The sequence below is a fragment of the Lissotriton helveticus genome, chromosome 8 (genome assembly GCF_964261635.1).
Source record: "Lissotriton helveticus chromosome 8, aLisHel1.1, whole genome shotgun sequence".
In the NCBI taxonomy this organism is placed as follows: domain Eukaryota; kingdom Metazoa; phylum Chordata; class Amphibia; order Caudata; family Salamandridae; genus Lissotriton; species Lissotriton helveticus.
In genome coordinates, this window is record NC_136069.1 from 164,005,544 (window position 1) to 164,023,004 (window position 17,461).

The 17,461-nt window shown below is 42.9% G+C and overlaps 1 protein-coding gene across 1 annotated transcript in view; it reads left to right on the forward strand.

The window, feature by feature from the left end:
• Positions 1-17,461, forward strand: part of DSCAM (DS cell adhesion molecule) — a 959,122-nt gene that overhangs the window by 650,998 nt on the left and 290,663 nt on the right. Inside the window, exons 13-15 of the mRNA XM_078656818.1 lie at positions 3,470-3,566; positions 10,808-10,936; positions 16,788-16,955. Coding sequence (XP_078512944.1) covers positions 3,470-3,566; positions 10,808-10,936; positions 16,788-16,955 — 394 coding nt within the window. The remainder of the gene's footprint in view (positions 1-3,469; positions 3,567-10,807; positions 10,937-16,787; positions 16,956-17,461) is intronic.

Sequence of the window (17,461 nt, forward strand, 5' to 3'; positions counted from 1 at the left end):
CTGTTTTTTGAGCCAAGGGGGGTATCATCCATAAGATTTTTGAAGCCATTTTAAAATTTTAAAGCAAATGGCAGATAACCTAGTGACTTGTTGTTTCATAGAAAGATGCTTGTCAATGATGAAACCCAGATTACGAACGTGGTGTAGCTGCAAAGGCAGCATACCCAATTCAGGGGGCCAGTGCTGAGGACCCCACAGATCATGTTCCTTTCCTAAAATCATAACTTCAGTCTTTCCACCTTTCAGTTTTAGTAGATTGTTTTTCATCTAAGACGCAACTTTACTCAGACCTGACTGTAGGGCAGAGGGGTCGGACCCCTTAGCTGAGGAAAGAGAAAACATTATCTGAGTGTCGTCAGCATAGGAAAAGAGGGAGAGACCAGCCTCTTCCACAACATCCGCAAACGGGCGGACATACACATTAAAAAGCAGAGGGCTCAGCACCGACCCTTGAGGAATCCCATAAGGGAGTTGGAATTAGCTGACACAGGAAAAAAACTGAAAATTGTATCCAAGGATAAGTTTCAGAAAACCATCTGTTTGATGTCATTAGGCTCCATGATTCAGTAAACCCAGTCTTTATTAGTTTATTGGATACCAAGGCTTGACTGAGAAACTTGACTGTTTAGTTTCATCTAAAGCAAAAAGTGGAAATCAAGCTTTCAGCAAGAGCGTTTCATGATTAACTCCTCCTTCATTTTACACTTTTATGTTTCTACTGCCTTTTTTATTTTGTGTTAATCCACACCTAAATTTGTTTTCCAACCATCAATGCAGCAACTTTGACTCAAGCCTATGTCTTATAAATAGATAAAATGGAAACACTGTAGGTGAGCACAATGACTTTAAATACTTTCTTCAAACTAATTCCTCCCTTTGTTGCCAACTGAATGGACTCTTTCACCACTCTATTGAACCTTTCTATCTGTCCATTAGATTTTGGATGAAACTCAGAAGTCCTCCTGTGTTTAAGGCAACACTTAACAAAAAAACCTTCATAACCACGCTAAAAAATTGCAGAAATTTCCTTTCTATGTTTCCTTCATCAGGCGTGGCCACACTCAAGATAGGCTTTGCTTAACTGTTCAACCTTTCCTTTCTCAAGGAACCAGTTTTCGAATTTATGAAATAGTCAATAGTTACTCTTCCTATAAAAACACAATGAAAATCTTCTCTGAGCAGGTAGACAATGTATGCTACTGTCAGTTCTGCCAGGAAAAAATGAGCTATGAGTAAACCTCCTGCAATTTGACCTGTCAGAATTACCATCAGGGAAAACCAGGTCAGGTGTTCCCTCACCCAGGAAACCTAGGTGCAGGAACACTGGCATATCTGTGTAATAATGATGAGCTTGGAGTGGAGATGTTGCTAACTTCTGCTGCTATGTTATTACCATCAATTTAATGTAATTTCTGCCACCCGAAATTGCTACGTTGAAACACCTTCCAAATTAGGAAAAATGCACTTTTGTTGTAACGCTGTTTGTGTTCTTACTGCTAGGCATTGTTTGGTTAAACTGTTGCTTGTTGGATCAAATTGGTTCCTCTTACTCTCATTCAGGAAACTGATCTTCCAACTAGCCTCATCTCCCCTGGTCACTTGTCCGTTAGGGCTGGGATGCCCTGTTTCTGGGGCAGCCATGCGCTCTATGAATTACCCTAACATATCATAACATAATAATCACTAATCCTTGAAATAGAATTGAAACCAGTAAAATGTACTTTTTCAATAAAGTATCTCAGTCTTTAAGGTCACAGTATAGTCAATTTCCTCCTTTGTTTCAATTGGCTGTCTTGCAAGTAGTTAAATGTGTAATTTAGCTCTCACAAGGTACTCCTAGCCTAGTCTCTAGTTCACATTATAGTCTCTGAAAATTCCCTTTAATACCAGTGTATTTAGTTAAAGTTTCATTTGTTTGAAATTTTTGAAAACAGTTGTTTGTCTTCGCAGCGCCTGTGTCATATTTAGTCTCACTTAGGGCCATATGTATCAAGGAACCAATTTGCGATTCTGTAATAGCGATTTTTAAGAAATCACTATTTCAGAATCGCTAAATGGTATGTATCAAGAAAAACTCAATTTTTTTGCGATTTCTTGATATTCCTTAATTGCGAATTCGCAAATTGCGAATTCACAATTAAGGAATACTTTCCCATTCATTTCTATGGGCCAGGAGGCCCATAGGAAGGAATGGGAATTTTTTTCTCAATTTGCGATTCGCAATTTTCTAATCGCTAATTGAGAATAATTTCAAGGGTGCAGGGGTGTCCAAAGGACACCCTGTTGCACCCCTGAAATAAGCATGGGTGCACATGTGGTGCACATACATGCCCTAAGGGCATGTAGGTGCGTCACAAGGCACTTTGAAAAATGCTGAAATGTGCATTTTTCAAGGAAATCACAACTTACCAGCAACTAGAAGTTAGTGGTAATTTGCCATTCCTTAAGGGCATTTTGGATTTTTGTTTTGCTTAATACATTGCATTTAAGGAATCGCAAAATTTGCGATTCCTTAAATGCAATCACAAAATAAGGAATGGCAAATTTTGCGATTCCTTATTTGGCACCCAAATTCTTTCATACATACCATTTTGCAAAAATGAGTTCGCAAACGGCGAAATTCTGCTAATTTCGGCGTTTGCGAACCCATTTGGCCTTGATACATATGGCCCTTAGTCTCAGACTTTTCCTGAGTGTGTTAAAACAGCATTTCACCCTTGTGAGGCTCTCTTAATAGCATCACTTTTTCCTTCTCCTAAAAATCCCTCTTTCTGTAAAATGAGAAAATCATTTAAATATACATAAAATAGTTGCAGAATTTGTGAAACCAACCCACCCCTCGCCTAGTTTTACTGTCTGCCTCTGTAGCTAAATACACACACTTAACCTTCTCTGATCATTTTCTCACCTGTGAGAATCTTTTTCTAAGCATTTTTATAGGCATCTTCAGGCTTACTCTGAGTCTAGAAACAGTTTGGGAACTTGCTGAATCACCAAAAAGTTAATTCGATTTGAGGTCATGTAGTTTTCTCTGGTCCGGGACCAGTTGGCAGCAACTTCTCTAACCAACTGGCACACACACACACACACACACACACTCACACACACACACACACGCACACACACACGCACACACACACTCACACACACATGCATGCACGCACGCACACACACACAGACACGCACGCGCACACGCATACATACACACACACACACACACACACACGCACAACCTGCACTAAACACATTCACCAAGGCGCTCTAGCTGCCATTTGAGGCACCAGTGACGTCATAACATAAATATCACCTACAGAAAAACTGGCTCAATTCTGAATCAACACACAGAATTCCATGTTATAACAACGTTTGAACTCTTCCATGAACACGTGTACTGTCTGTTTTCCTGTGTCACTTTAAACAAACTAAGTTCAGCTGTTGTTACAAATATCTTTTTCTTCAACTTTCTCAGATTCTTCCAACAGTGAGAGAGGACTCTGGATTCTTTTCGTGTCATGCCATCAATTCTTTTGGGGAGGACCGAGGAATAATCCAGCTGACAGTGCAAGGTAGGACTGTGAAGCTAGATTAAGCAAGACCCAGACAATAAAGAAGTGTGTAAATGCGTAGTTAAAGGAAGTAGGCATGAACTTGATTCATTGGTTCACTCCTGGGACCTGATCACAAACACAGGGGTCCAGCAGGTGCAGTGGCACCGGGACCCAGTGGTCAGAGGGGCCCGGTTTGCCCCAATCGTTGTATATTTTTACTACCAAATCAGGGCATTGGGGGGAGGGGTGCATTTTCCTTGCTTGCACTAGGACCCATGACATCTTTGCTGCGTCTTGCTGCACCTTGCTACACCTCTGTATAAACAACGGGTGGGTGGAATTTGCATAATCGCTTTACGCAAATCTCCGCGAAATGGTAAAAAATCTCCGTGAACACGTAGAAATTCCGCGAACACGCGGGATTGCTTGTTCGCGATGCTTTTTTACTGTTCGCAATAGCTGTTTGCTTGCTCGGGGGGAAATATCTTGCGAACATGCATTTTGAGAACGCGAACAAGCAAAAAACTTCGCGAAGTCGCAGAATGCAGAATTTTGGGCAATTTCACGTTTTCCGCGGAACTCAAAATTACCCAAATTCAGCAAATTCCGCGAGCGGAACGGAATTTACCGCCCAGGCCTAGTATAAACCCCGAAAAAGAACAGTTACTATTATTGTGAAATTATTTGTGTTGAAGGTCAAAGGTTCGTGTTTGTTTTAGGTACAGAGCTTCGCTTTTGCTTTTTCGTGAAGTTAGGGCACATACTACCCACACATATGTATAACTCACACACATATGAAGACAAGACCACTATTGTATATGGAGCGCCGTAACCTTTTTAATAACACCAGGACAGGAACGTAAGAAGTAACAGGGAGCCACTGCCCAGTTTAACTCAAGCAGGGTAAATCCAGAAGCAGGATAGCAGCATTCATTCATTGCATTTAATTTTTCCTTATGGATGCATTTCATTATTTTATTTTAAGGATAATAGCCTTTACTGTCACTAGCTTTCTGGCCATTTCACATGTGTTGAATTGGGAAAATGTGTTCCACCAGATGTAAACACCTGTTGGCTTATCTACTGTTGGCCTACCGTCTCTGTTGGACGGGCCTGTGTGAAAGAGGGCTGATCCTTTTCTTGAACTTCCCCCACCCCCCTCCACCAGAACTGTGATACATTTGGTTGTAATGAGCCCGTAGACTAGTGCTTAATTTGAGTCAGTGGTTTCTGGAACTCAGCACCGTCACTTAATTGTCAACACCGGTGTTTGTGGCAGTCTGCCACAAGGTGGTGCTGTTCCGGCTAATTTAGAGATGACTACAACAGTTACTTAATAATGCAATATATATATATATATTTAAAAAAATACTATTTCCTGTAACCCAAGCCATTCTTATAGCTTTTGGGGGCCTGAAATAGTCCACCTTGTCACACTTGTTTGAGTGTGATGGTTGGTAGTTGCATTGTTATTATCATTGGCAGCATGGCAGGGGCAATGTGTGGTGCAAGGTTCAGCGGCTTCTGACAAGAAAGCCGTGGCACTTATTTTTTTTACAAATTAAGCACTACCATAGATAGACTGTTCACACCGCCTATTGTTAGACTTGTAACAAGCAGGATGTGATAAGTTTTGATGAGGGGCACTACATTTCCGCCTCTCCATCTATATTGCATTCTTCAGCGGAGCAGCGTTTGTTGCCGTTAACACTGATCTCTAAACTAGTCCCTAGTTTCTTAACTTTTAAAATGGCTACTTTCATCAGGTCCATGATAACAGGAGGACTCTAGGGTTAAGGTCAACTTCATGCACAGATACTGAAAGACGCTGCCGCCTAGTGGCTATTGCAGTAATGTCTTTCAGTAATCACTTATAAGGTCCTACTCCATTCCCAAATCAATGGAAGTCCACATTCTTTGATATTGATTTCGCTCATGGATAACACTCTAGTACTTTCACGTAGGCACTTTAGTAAACTGGGTAAAAGAGCATCTCATTTTTTGGTTTGCCCCGTTGTGTTTATATACGGCTGGGCATAGTTTGCGAAGTAGTGCTCCGCGTAGCTACGCGAAGTGCACTTCGCACTACACGAGCTGCATAGTGCCCTGTTCGCACTGTGCAAGATACCGTTTTCAATGATTGCACAGTGCGGACAAGCATCCGGCACTGTGCAATCATTGAAAACGGCATCTTGCACAGTGCGAGCTGTAGTTTTCTGCCGCTCGAGTAGATTTTTACTCGAGCGGCAGCTTTCTCAACGCAGACTGGTAGTTTATCATCGCGAGCGGTCGTGAGCATACGCGATCACTCGCAATGAGAAACCTGACCTCCCCGCATTGAGAATCTCACCGGGAGGTTAATTTTCCACGCTCGCGATCGGCAACTTGATGTTACTGATCGCGAACGAGGAAAAAGTCTCGCCGGGATGTCATTTTGCTTGCTCGCGGTCGCCAACTTGACGTTGAAGACCGCGAGCAAGCAAAAAATGACCGCTGCTCTACGCTACGCTACTTGTGTTTGCACTGTGCTACATGCAGTTTGCTTAGTGTGAAGTAGCGCAAACTTTGCAAACTACGCAAGCGTAGCGTAGTGCTTTGCCCAGGGTTAGTTTAAAAACATGATTAGCAAATTAGTTATTTCCCTGTCCTTCTTCCACATAGTTCTCGCAGTAAAAAAAAAACTTCTCATTAATTTATTTTAGTTGAGAAGCAAAAGAGCACTGTACAGACAGCACTTTTATTGCAGCAGGAGCACCTACACACAAGTTGCTATACAAAGAATAGTATTTTCTGGGTAGGGGCCTGCATGAATTCGATTTTTTCACGCAACATGTTTAGTATGGTTGTGCTACTGAATATCGACCCACGGAATGATTGGCAAATAGGCCTACTTGCAGTATGTAAAGGAGAACTTGCTTCTAAAGTGAAGAGTCAATGTATGTTTATTTTGGGGTTTTACTCCATAAACACATAAATAACAATACAACACTATTAAAAACGTACACAAATAAATATAAAATGTACAAGATTTGCAGCCAATGCAAGGTTACAGCACAAAGTTTGTTACTGCCAGAACATTAAAAGGCTAGCCCTAAGAGTTTCCTTCACATTCACACAGAGCACAGACATGTGTTCATGCTAAAGACAATTAAATTGGGCCTCTAGGCTGGAATACCCAGGGCTTTGTCCTTGTGTTCTGTAATAAGATGCATGCAGTCTAGAGGCTCATATGTGATGTTAAAATCTCCTACTATTAAAGGGGATCCCTCAGGAATACTTGACAAATGAGGAAGTAAAATGATTGGGGTTGGTTACTCTTTATTCTGGAAAAAGGAACAATTATAGGTGGTGTATAGGTTAATAGAAAACCCATAAAGCCCATTCTTTGCTCTAATGTTCCAACCAAAAATATCTGGGAAGTTAATGTTTTAGACCTGGCATCCATGGTGTGGTTTACCCCCTAACATTTTGACTTCAGACCACCTGTTTTGCTGATTTCGTTTTTGCTGTCAATAGGCCTCTGCACACTTTACCACTTCTAACCAGCGCTAAAGTGCTTGTGTTCTCTCCTTTAAACATGGTACGATTGGCTTACACCCAATTGGCTCAGTTATTATACTAAGTCTGTAGTAAGGTGGCACTACTTGTGCCCAGGCCCTGTAAATTAAATGGTAGTAGTTGGCCTGCAGCACCAATTGTGCCACCCAGTTAAGTGGCACTTTAAACATTTCACAGGCCTGCCATTACAGCCTGTGTGTGCAGCTTTAAGCTGCCATTTCGACCTGGCAAACTAAACCTTTTGTCGGGCACAAATCTTCCTTTTGTATACAATTAGGTCACCCCTACGGTAGGTCCTGGACAGTCCATAGGGCAGGATGCAATGTATTCAAAAAGTAGGACATGACCTTTTAAGTTGTACATGTTCTTTTAGTGAAAAACTCTTACATTTATTTTTCACTACTGTAAGGCCTTCTTGTCCTATGTGATGCATTTAATAAGCTGTAATTTCCAAATGGTTGCAGGTAACCAGTTAATGTTTGGTGTCTTTGGAATTGTAATGAAAAATCCTAATATATGGTAAAGTCAGATTTTAAATTACAATTTTGAAATTGCCACTTTTAGAAAGTTAGCCATTTAGTGCCTGCAGCCTGTCTCTGGGTCACATGACTTGGTGTAGTGGACAGAAGGGCTTTGTGTAGTCCTCCTAGACAGCCACACACAACAGAGAGCTTAGGTGTGCCTGGATGGGTCATCACTGGCAAGATGGGAGGGTGTAGCTGGGCACAGCCCCACTTACACCTGAATAGGCTATGTCTACCCCCCCCCCCATTCCCCCTCCACCCAAAATGGCTGCATACCTCCTATAGCTAGTCTGGAACCATTTTAAGGAAGGTAGGGCACATGTGCCCTTCAAAGACATACGTTTAGAAGCTACCCCCAACTTTAAAGGCACCACTCGGTATAAATGCAAGACCTTAGACACCAACTCTTGAAAACACTTCTAGACCTGTGGATACTCTGCCAGGAATAAGGACTGCTGTGATGCTGAAAGGACTGCCACTCTTCAGGTCTTCTGCTCTGAAGGCCTGCTGCCCTGCTCTACTGACTTGCTGCCTGTTGCTCTCTTGCCTGGGAGAGAAGGACTGGGTCTGCATCTGTTGAGCCCAGGACCACCAGAGTGATTCTAAGGCCTAGTTGGCTGGCCTCCTCACTAGAGCTTCTGGGAGAGAAGGCTCCTACAACCTCGACACCAGCATCTATGAGTCTACACTGCCAAGTGGTGCCACATCAGTCTTGGACCCTTGTATATAGGGCCGAAGATCCTCTGTGGATCCAGCAGACCTGCTGCATCTCCTCTGCTGCATGGGGCAACGCCGAGCAGAACCAATGCATCACCGCTGCTGCGTGTCATCGCAAGGACCTCATCACTTTGCAGTCCATCGTCCCATTGGAACTCCCGATATGCAAAGCCCTCACATCCGTCATGAATGGCAGCCTCAACAGAGACACCAGGCTCCACATCGCATCCTCGCAGATCCTCAGAACCGACACATCGCACCGACTGCGCGATGCACCCTCGACGCCGGACTTCACATTGCAAGCCCTCATGAACATGATCCTCAATGATGATGCAGGACCTCACCCTGCAGCCTCACCACATCTTGGAACCGACGCAATGCTTCAGCTGCACGACACATTTCAATGCAGATCTTTGAAAACAGGAAGTAAGGTACTCTGTTCAGTGGGCCTAACTGGGTCTCTGTAGCCGGCCTGCGCTCCACTGCCCTCAACTTGTGACTTTGTCCCGGTCCAGTATGACCAGATATCCACAGTTGGCGCTTAGTGCTTTTTAGCACTTTATTCACGGAAATCTATAAACGTGTATATCTCTTGTTCTACTTATTGGATTTTTTTCATTTTAGTTATGTTCTATTTAATAAAAATTACTTTCTACCTGGTTCAGCTTTTCTGCATTTTGGTCTTCAGACTGCCTCACATTTTCCTTTAATTTCCTTTAATTAGTCAAACGTTTGTAATAAATGTAAAGTAGCTCCATACCGGGGACCCCAAAATATATTTTGCCCTGGGCCGCAAAATCCTTTAAAATGACACTGAACTCATGAGACCATGGTGTACACGTTCGGACTGAACTTTGACAGTGCAGCTGTCAAACAAATCTAGTGCTTACAGTATAAATAGTGGACTGTCTCATCTTTTCACCTTAGGCTTTCTTCAATCATTGGTTTCAGATACTGTCGATCCCCTCGTGGCTGAGCCAACTGGACCAGTCGTCTCTCAGCTCACACTTTTGACTTTTTTAGTGTATTCTTCCACATCCCTTCCATTGAACTGTATGAGGGACCACTTTACAACTAGGAAGCTTCAATAAATCTGCCTTTTTTCCTTGTTTGTATTTACTGAATTTATTCTGTCTTTGTTTACACATTAAACTTAGACCTGTTGGCTTTGCCAATGCTTATTTAAATTCAGCTCTCTATATATTTACGTGGTTCCCCTCCCCACTTTTGTATTCAATGTATAAGATTGGTGAGGTTAGATTGATTCTTTTTACATTGTGCAGATAGCAAGGCAAATCAGCTGTGACAGTGTCTGTGGTTTATGTGTTTTTTTGCCATTTAATGGCACTTGGTGAATTACAATTGTGCTGCCTTCGAGGCACTTCATGCCAGCACACTCTGCCTAGTTTTTTGCACAAGTGCTCAATACATACTCTCCCCATAATTCTTTACTAACTCCACCCCGATGATCTAAACAACCTGGGGCTTATTTATGAGCCCGTGCGTCACTTTTGCGCTGCCGGTGCATCACTTTTGCGCCGCTGGTGCATCACTTTTGTGCCACCGGTGTGTCACTTTGGCGCCGCCGGTGCGTCACTTTTTGTGACGCACCAGCAAGGTAAAAAAATGCACCATGCTGCGTCATATTTACAAAGTGACACATCTAGGTAGATGTGTCACTTTGTAAGCCCCTGCACCACATTATACCTGCGCCAGGTATAATGTATGTAGGGTGGGCGTTCTGACGCTAGTACGCCTCATAGAAGTGACACAGTGAAAGCTACAAGATTTCACTGCGTCACTTCTAGGATGCAAATGCGTCAATATCTTACGCCTACCTCACAGCAGGCTTAAGACTGATGCAGGCACATTTGAAATGGGACTTGCCCATTTGAAATGATCCATTGATGGAGTTGCGTCACTTTCGTAATACACTCCAGCAATGAGTAATTTTTGCACCTACAGATACATCAGAAATACTGACGTATCTGTAACTCCTTGCGATATGATGCATCATACTGTAAATATGACGCATCCAGCATGTCGCAAGGAGGGCGTAATGAAAAGTGACGCATCGCTGTTTTCACTCAGCGATGCGTCACTTTTCATAAATAAGGCCCCCTATATTTTCCAAATGTACTGATACTTCCCTGTGCTTCTCCATATGCAATGTACATATAAGGTCATCATATATAGGCTATACCGCACTTAGTCAAAATATTGCTTCTTCATCTCTGTTGTATGTCTCAGGTTAGTTAAAGTGACCTTTGTAGCTTTTTCCTCTCTTCCTTGTCAGGAGTGTAGATGGTTATGATGGAGGCTTCAGTGTGCATTTTACAAAGGTCAACCTTTGAAAAATGTGCTTTAAGGCCATTCATATATATGCACGTCAATCACATAATATAGACCCTCATTTATGTATTGTAATTTTACTCTCTCATTTGATCACTTGCTTTCCAGAACCGCCTGACCCTCCAGAAATAGAAATTCGAGAGGTGAGAGCGCGCAGCATCGCTCTGAGATGGACGATGGGCTTCGATGGAAACAGCCCAATCACAGGCTACGATATAGAATGCAAGAACAAATCAGGTAGGATCTTACTACAGAGCAGATAAACTACAGTGAGTGGGTATGGGGGTTGTCAAGGTGGTTTGAAAACCCTTGGCTTTCATTACACAAGATTTTGTAGCTCTGGATTGGGCCCGCATCACAAGTTGCGCGGTATATTGTGATCCCTGTGCGAACACCTGGTTGTGCAGGGATGACAATTATAAGTGTTGTAATGTTTATGGATGATGTTCTCACTACAGGGAGTGCTGTACAGTTGAGTTACAACCTAATGCCCTTGAAAGCATTCTTATACAGATCATGCCCCTTGCCTTTTTCCAAGACCCTTCGGGGTTTACAGCAACACGTTTGTGGAGCATAACATGGACGAACAGGCTTCTGGCTGAATGAAAAGTTAGGTTTTCAGGTCCCAAACCACAAAGGTAATATTACATATGCTCTTGGCTCTGTTGTGGAGAGGGTTGTCTGTTTCCCTTTATTCTGGATTGATTTTAATGCTAAATTGACATTGATCCTTGAGCGATTGCCAGTGGTTAGACTTATTGCAGGCATTTCTCCCATCACCTTTTGTGTAATTAAGTTAACGACCTAAGTGACAAGGGTATGCCCAGATGTGTGTCCCTTACTGACTGTGCCACTGGAACCAAGCTACACCTGACTGAAGCGCCCTAGCCCGGTCAAAACCGGTCTTGAGTTACTTGTGTTATGGTTCAGAGAGGACCTGGCATGGCTTTCCAGGATGGACGTGCCTACTGGAGAAGGGCCAAGACTGATTTGCATATGGCTGGGTGTAATCAAAAGTGGCATGGTGCTGTGCCAATCACAGGTGACTCTAAATGTGGTAGCCCATCAGGTTCTCGGATTGCTCTGGCACTGTTCTGTATCACATCATCTCAGACAGTTGCACTGGTTACCAATAATGCAATGCATCCAGTCCAAAGCTCTGGTGTTGGCTCACAGAGTGTACAACGGTATTGGTCCAAGTTACCTCTAAGATCAGTTTCTTACTTATTCTTTTAGTAGACTCTTGAGCTCTCGTAAGGCCTTATTGTTTAAAATCCCAAAGTTTAAACAGCAAAGAAGGGGAGGAATGTCATTTTCCTACCTAGTACCTAAAGTTTGGAATGAACTCTCTTTATATTCATTACATCAAGTCGTAGAATCATTTTTGGATGCTTTTGAAGACTTAATTGTTCACCTCAGTGTATCTTTGTGCTTTTTAGAGTCTTAGGCCCTCATTACGATAGCGGTAGGCCGGTTCTACCTACCCTATTATGAAAGCACCACTGTGCAGGTGGTCGCAAAGTGCTCTTTTCCACTGCGACTTGTGCTGTGGTGCAGGAAAAGGGCCGCAGCACAAGCCACAGTAAAACAAAACTTTGCACACATCCATGCACCATGTGCCAGGCACCATCTGTCACCAGGACCCCCCTTGGTGTAGCTGTTTTCTCTTTAAAATTCAGTAAATTTATTTAACCATGTTGCTTTGAAGTCCATTAGAATAATGCCAGTGTGTTGACAGCTAAGAGGATGTAGACTTCCGACTAGAGCGGTTGACTTTGAAGCTAGGGAACCGGGTTTGAGTCTCGGCAGGGAATCTCAACATCCTGTTATTCTGGGTAAATCACTTAATCTCCCCACACCTAATAATAAAAATGAATGTGCCCATCTGTAACAAAACTGGTGCTCATGTAAAGCACTCTGATATCTTCGGGTCGAGTTCCTGCTATAAACCCCCCCCCCCCAAAAAAGAGAGATGTTCGGAAGATAACATTTGGGGCGGGATCATCATAGCGCCCAACGTCCATCTTTCAGAGTTTGAGCACGTTGCGATAATCATGAAATTGGCAATAATGACTGTTTTGTAATATAAGAACGACAATAAAACAGCAGAAATGATCATTGACATGCTCTGATCGGTGCATCGCCTCTTGGTATATTGCCCCATATTAAGGGGTTGATTAGAATAGCGTTTTTTCTGCATCCTCCGGGCCGGCGGAAGCCACCGCCGGCCCGGAGGATACGGAAAAACCGCAGCGGACCCACCAAAGACCCACCGCCACATTAGGATGGCTGGTGGGTCCTGGTTTCCGTCAGCAGCTTTTCCGCCGCGGTTGGCTTACAACCGCGGCGGAAAAGCACTAATATGGTGACGGTGTCTCTCAGACACCGTCAGCCATATTAGGATGCCCAAAAAAAAAATGCTTTTCCACGGCGGGTTTTCCGCTGTGGAAAAGCATACGGAGCTTCACTGCGGGGGCCCTGGGCCCGTTGCGGGCCCCCTGGGTGAAGGGGGGGAGGGGGGTGCACATGGGGGGTACCTATGGTACCCCCCTGCATTTGTATGCAGTAATCGGCAGGCACCGCGCCGTGCCTGCCGCTTGCTGCATACAAATGCAATGTATGCATTTTTAACATTGCGACGGGTGCAGCTTGAAGCTGCACCCGCCGCAATGTTAAAGATTGAGGATGTGACCGCCAACCTGGCGGTCACATCCTAATCTGCACGGAGGGACTGCCGCAGCCCCTGCGGACGGTCCCTCCTACTCTATGGTGGCGGACGGACTCAGGTCCGTCCGCCATCATAATGTGCCCCTGTGTGTCTTATGTTTACAGGCCCTATAAAATATGCCTATGGACCTTAAGCGAATATCGAGGTAGTGGTAGTGAGCCAAACCAGAGGAGAGGTGTGATGGACACCTCCAGGTTCACACTGTTTGCACCAGATGATTATGTTTATTTATCACTGCAAAGACAAAGATTAAAAGTATTAATTACAAGAGTTGTTGACAACACCATGGTAGTTGTAATTACATATAAAACTACAGCAAGGTGATTTAAGTGCAATAAAGGAATTTCCATTCGTGGAGCTGAGGAATCATTTTAATAGGGTGTTTTTATTGGCAATATTCAGTGCTGGCATGTTTTCTGAACACCTGCACATCTGTTTTTGTAGAAGAGGAACCACATTGCTTAGCAGTTCTATGGTGCATTTTAAGGGACAGTATCATCCACTCCTGAAGCAGATATGAAGTTGTTTTTGTTTAATATCTTTTATACTTATGATCTAGCAGAGTGAATTGTAAATATAATCAGTGCTGCGGCAAATTAGGTCTATGTTATTGCAAACTGACGGTGCAGCGATATTACATTTGTCTAGGATGCTATTTCGTGGGACTGAGTAACTTTTGAGCACTTTGTCAGGTTGAATTAGGCACATCTGATAAATAAAAGAGGGTAGAAAGAAGATATTCGAGGAAATAATGGAAGAGAAGAGATAAGAGAGTTATATAGGTAGAGGAAGAAAGGCAGCATCAATGGGGAGGGAGGATTTATGAGGTTGAGCCCTGTTGCTTCATGCAGACTCGTAAACAGCAAGGGGCAGATTTACAAGAAAGTGACGCATCTGTGAAGATGCGTCACTTTCCCAGCTTGTAGATTTCACGGCGTCACTTCTACAAGGCTTTTTTGCGTTGGAACGCCCATCCTGCATACATTATACCTGACGCAGGTATAATGTGACGCAGGGCTTTACAACGTGAAGCATCTCCCTAGATGCGCCATGTTGTAAACGGGCTACATTTTTACGCTGCTGCTGCTGCGTCACAAAAAGTGACGCATCTGCGGCGCAAAAATGATGCAAGGGCTTGTAAATCTGCCCTCAACAGACTAGTCTCAGAGTCTAAAAAGGCCCCACGAAATGAAGGCAGAGGAGGAGAATAACCTATAACTAGGTTTTGATAAGCGCAACAATTGCCCATAGGTGTCTTGGTCGCTTTGCAAAATGAGGAGATGTGAAACTCAGTTGTTGGTTAAACATCCAGGTCATGAGGGAGATGGTTCCAATGTAATGCTGTGGACCTGAGGAAGCTCCCCCAGAAGGATCCTTTGAAGGACGGCACCACCAAACGCAAGGCGGAACTACAGCGCAGACTTCTGCCAGGCGTGTACTACCTCAGATTCTTCTTGAAGTAGGAAGGGCTCTGCCCATGAAGGGTCTCATAGGCCTTGCATGAGGCCGTGAAGATGACGTGTTGTTTAACTGACAGCCAGTGCAGTTTCCTGACGGCTGCTTTTGCCAAATGAAATTTTGGAGTTTTCAAGAGGAATAGAACAGCAGCATTTTTAAGCGTTTGGAGTTTCCTTAGGGAACCTTTTGGTAGATCCAGGTAAAAACTGTTAGTATAAACCCGTCTTGTCAGAACACGTTAATCAGAAGATTAAAGGACATTAATTTTTCGAGTTTTTTAATCACTCTGAGAGCATGAAAAGAGGACAAAGTGACCTTATTTACCCGAGTTTTGAATTTCAGATCATTGTCCAAAAGTACCCCCAGATTTTTTTACATTCGGGAAAGGTGTTGGAAGTGTTCCCAGATCTGATGGCCATCACATCAGGGACCAGAGTGGCCTGTTATTCCCAAAAAGAATAACCTCTGTCTTTGAGGAGTTCAGTTTCAAACAATTACAGTCCATCCACTTACTTGCCACATTCATACAGTTCCTAAAAAGGTTTCTGGAGTGGACATAATTTTTGGAAAGTGAGACTACTATCTGGGTATCATCAGCATATGATAGACCTGATGATTTTATGAGTTTAGCTAGAGGTGTCACATACAAGTTGATCAGTGTTGGGCCGCATTTCCGCCCTTCCAGAGCCGCTCTAATTTACTTATTTGCCTCTATTACTCTTGGCCTCTGATTCTGTACTATGGCCTTGTCTAGAGCCAAACTTAGTGTAGTCGGGGAGATGGTTCTCATCTATGAATGAGGTAAGTTGCTCATTTATCAGCTTCTCCACCAGGTTGACTGGATAGGGGAGTCTGGACGATAGTTATTCAGATCCATCGCATTAGGATTGGCTTTTTATAATAGAGGGAGATTTGAGGCTGACTTCCAGCAAGTGGGAAAGATGTCTGTCTTGAACATTGCAGTGTAAATTGTAATCAAGTAGAGTGCTAATGCCTTAGATGCTAAATACGCTTCAATGCTAAAAGTTGATCGCACTCTTCCCCTTGAACTCCATCGGCATAAGGGAATGGCTGGAAATGTGAGTAAAACAGACTTTATACAAAAGTAGAAGGGAATGTATTTTACTCAGGGACTCTCATATCCAGAGAACAGGCAAACACCAGAAGCTTTAGACACTATGTTATACAACTTTGAGAGTCAGAATAATTTTATGGATAACATTCCATTAATCAATCAATAAAATCTTTATTTCGATTTACCAAAACATTAAAAGATAACAATTAGACAACACATATAGAAACTATATCCAAACAATCAAAAACAAAAACACGACAAAAAAAGTGTAAAAACAAAATAATCAAAATTATGTTAACAGTACTAAAACTCATGAGAGAGGTTCTCGTGTGTACACATTTTATCAGTGGAAGGCATTGGGGGCAGGAACGGCGACAAAATCATAGATGACGTACACCTCAGAATCTGCAATAGTGAGGTCTCTGGAGCCTACTTATTTCATTTGATATGACAGTAAAAGGTACACTTACATATTTAATTGAGACCAGTGGGCCTTGTCTGAAACCAGGTATGATTCCTAACACTTCTGCTGTAGCTTTTAAATAATTTCTTGCAAATCTTTTGGACATATTTTTGAAGATGAACCAAATGAGCATGTGTACTACATCCAAAAATAAGTGAAAAGGCCACCAAAGAGCCTAAAATATTAATTGTGTGCTAAAATGTTGCTACAAGCTAGTTCCAGAGGTATGGAACAAGTACGGAAAACCCACGACAGTCCATAGCTTCGTGGTTGTGCTTTGGAATCAACGATTATTATGATGATAATTATTAAGGAAATAGCCCTCTGTGAACTTCTCCTTCTCCATTTAATCTGTGTTTTGTAGATTCGTGGGATTCAGTTCAGAGGACCAAGGATGTCTCCTCTCAGCTGAACCAGGCTACGATCATTGATCTCCATCCGTCCTCTACCTACAACATACGAATGTACGCCAAAAACCGCATTGGGAAGAGCGAAGCAAGCAACGAGCTGACGATCACTACAGATGAAGCTGGTAGGCCTTCTTTATAACTGTTCTGACAGCAGGAGGTGGTTTGCCTCCCAAGTGTACTCTGCTAAATATCATCATGGCACACTGTAATTTAAACAAAACAAGGATATGAAATTTGCCATACTGTCTCTAAAATTCACCAGTGGTATTCATAATTCCAAATGTGAGTAAGAGTTAATAGACATGGATATATTACTGGTAGCAAACTAACTTCACCTTGGAACTTTTTAGGTTCACTTTAAGCTCAAAATAGGTAAAAGATGCAGGGAGAGGGACTTTTACACTTGGTATAGTCCTAGGCTGAAGACCTATAATGCTGTTAGAATATTCCACCCAGTACATGCAGTATGTTCTAAAGCAGGTGTCTCTGACCTTTTCTGTAGTAAGAGCTACTTCTGATCATTAAAAATCATCATGAGCTACCGAAGGATAAGCAACTTGCTCATTGTTATCAGACACACCCACGCCCAGCTTAATTGATTTTAAGCCTAATGTCCATAGTCCCAGAT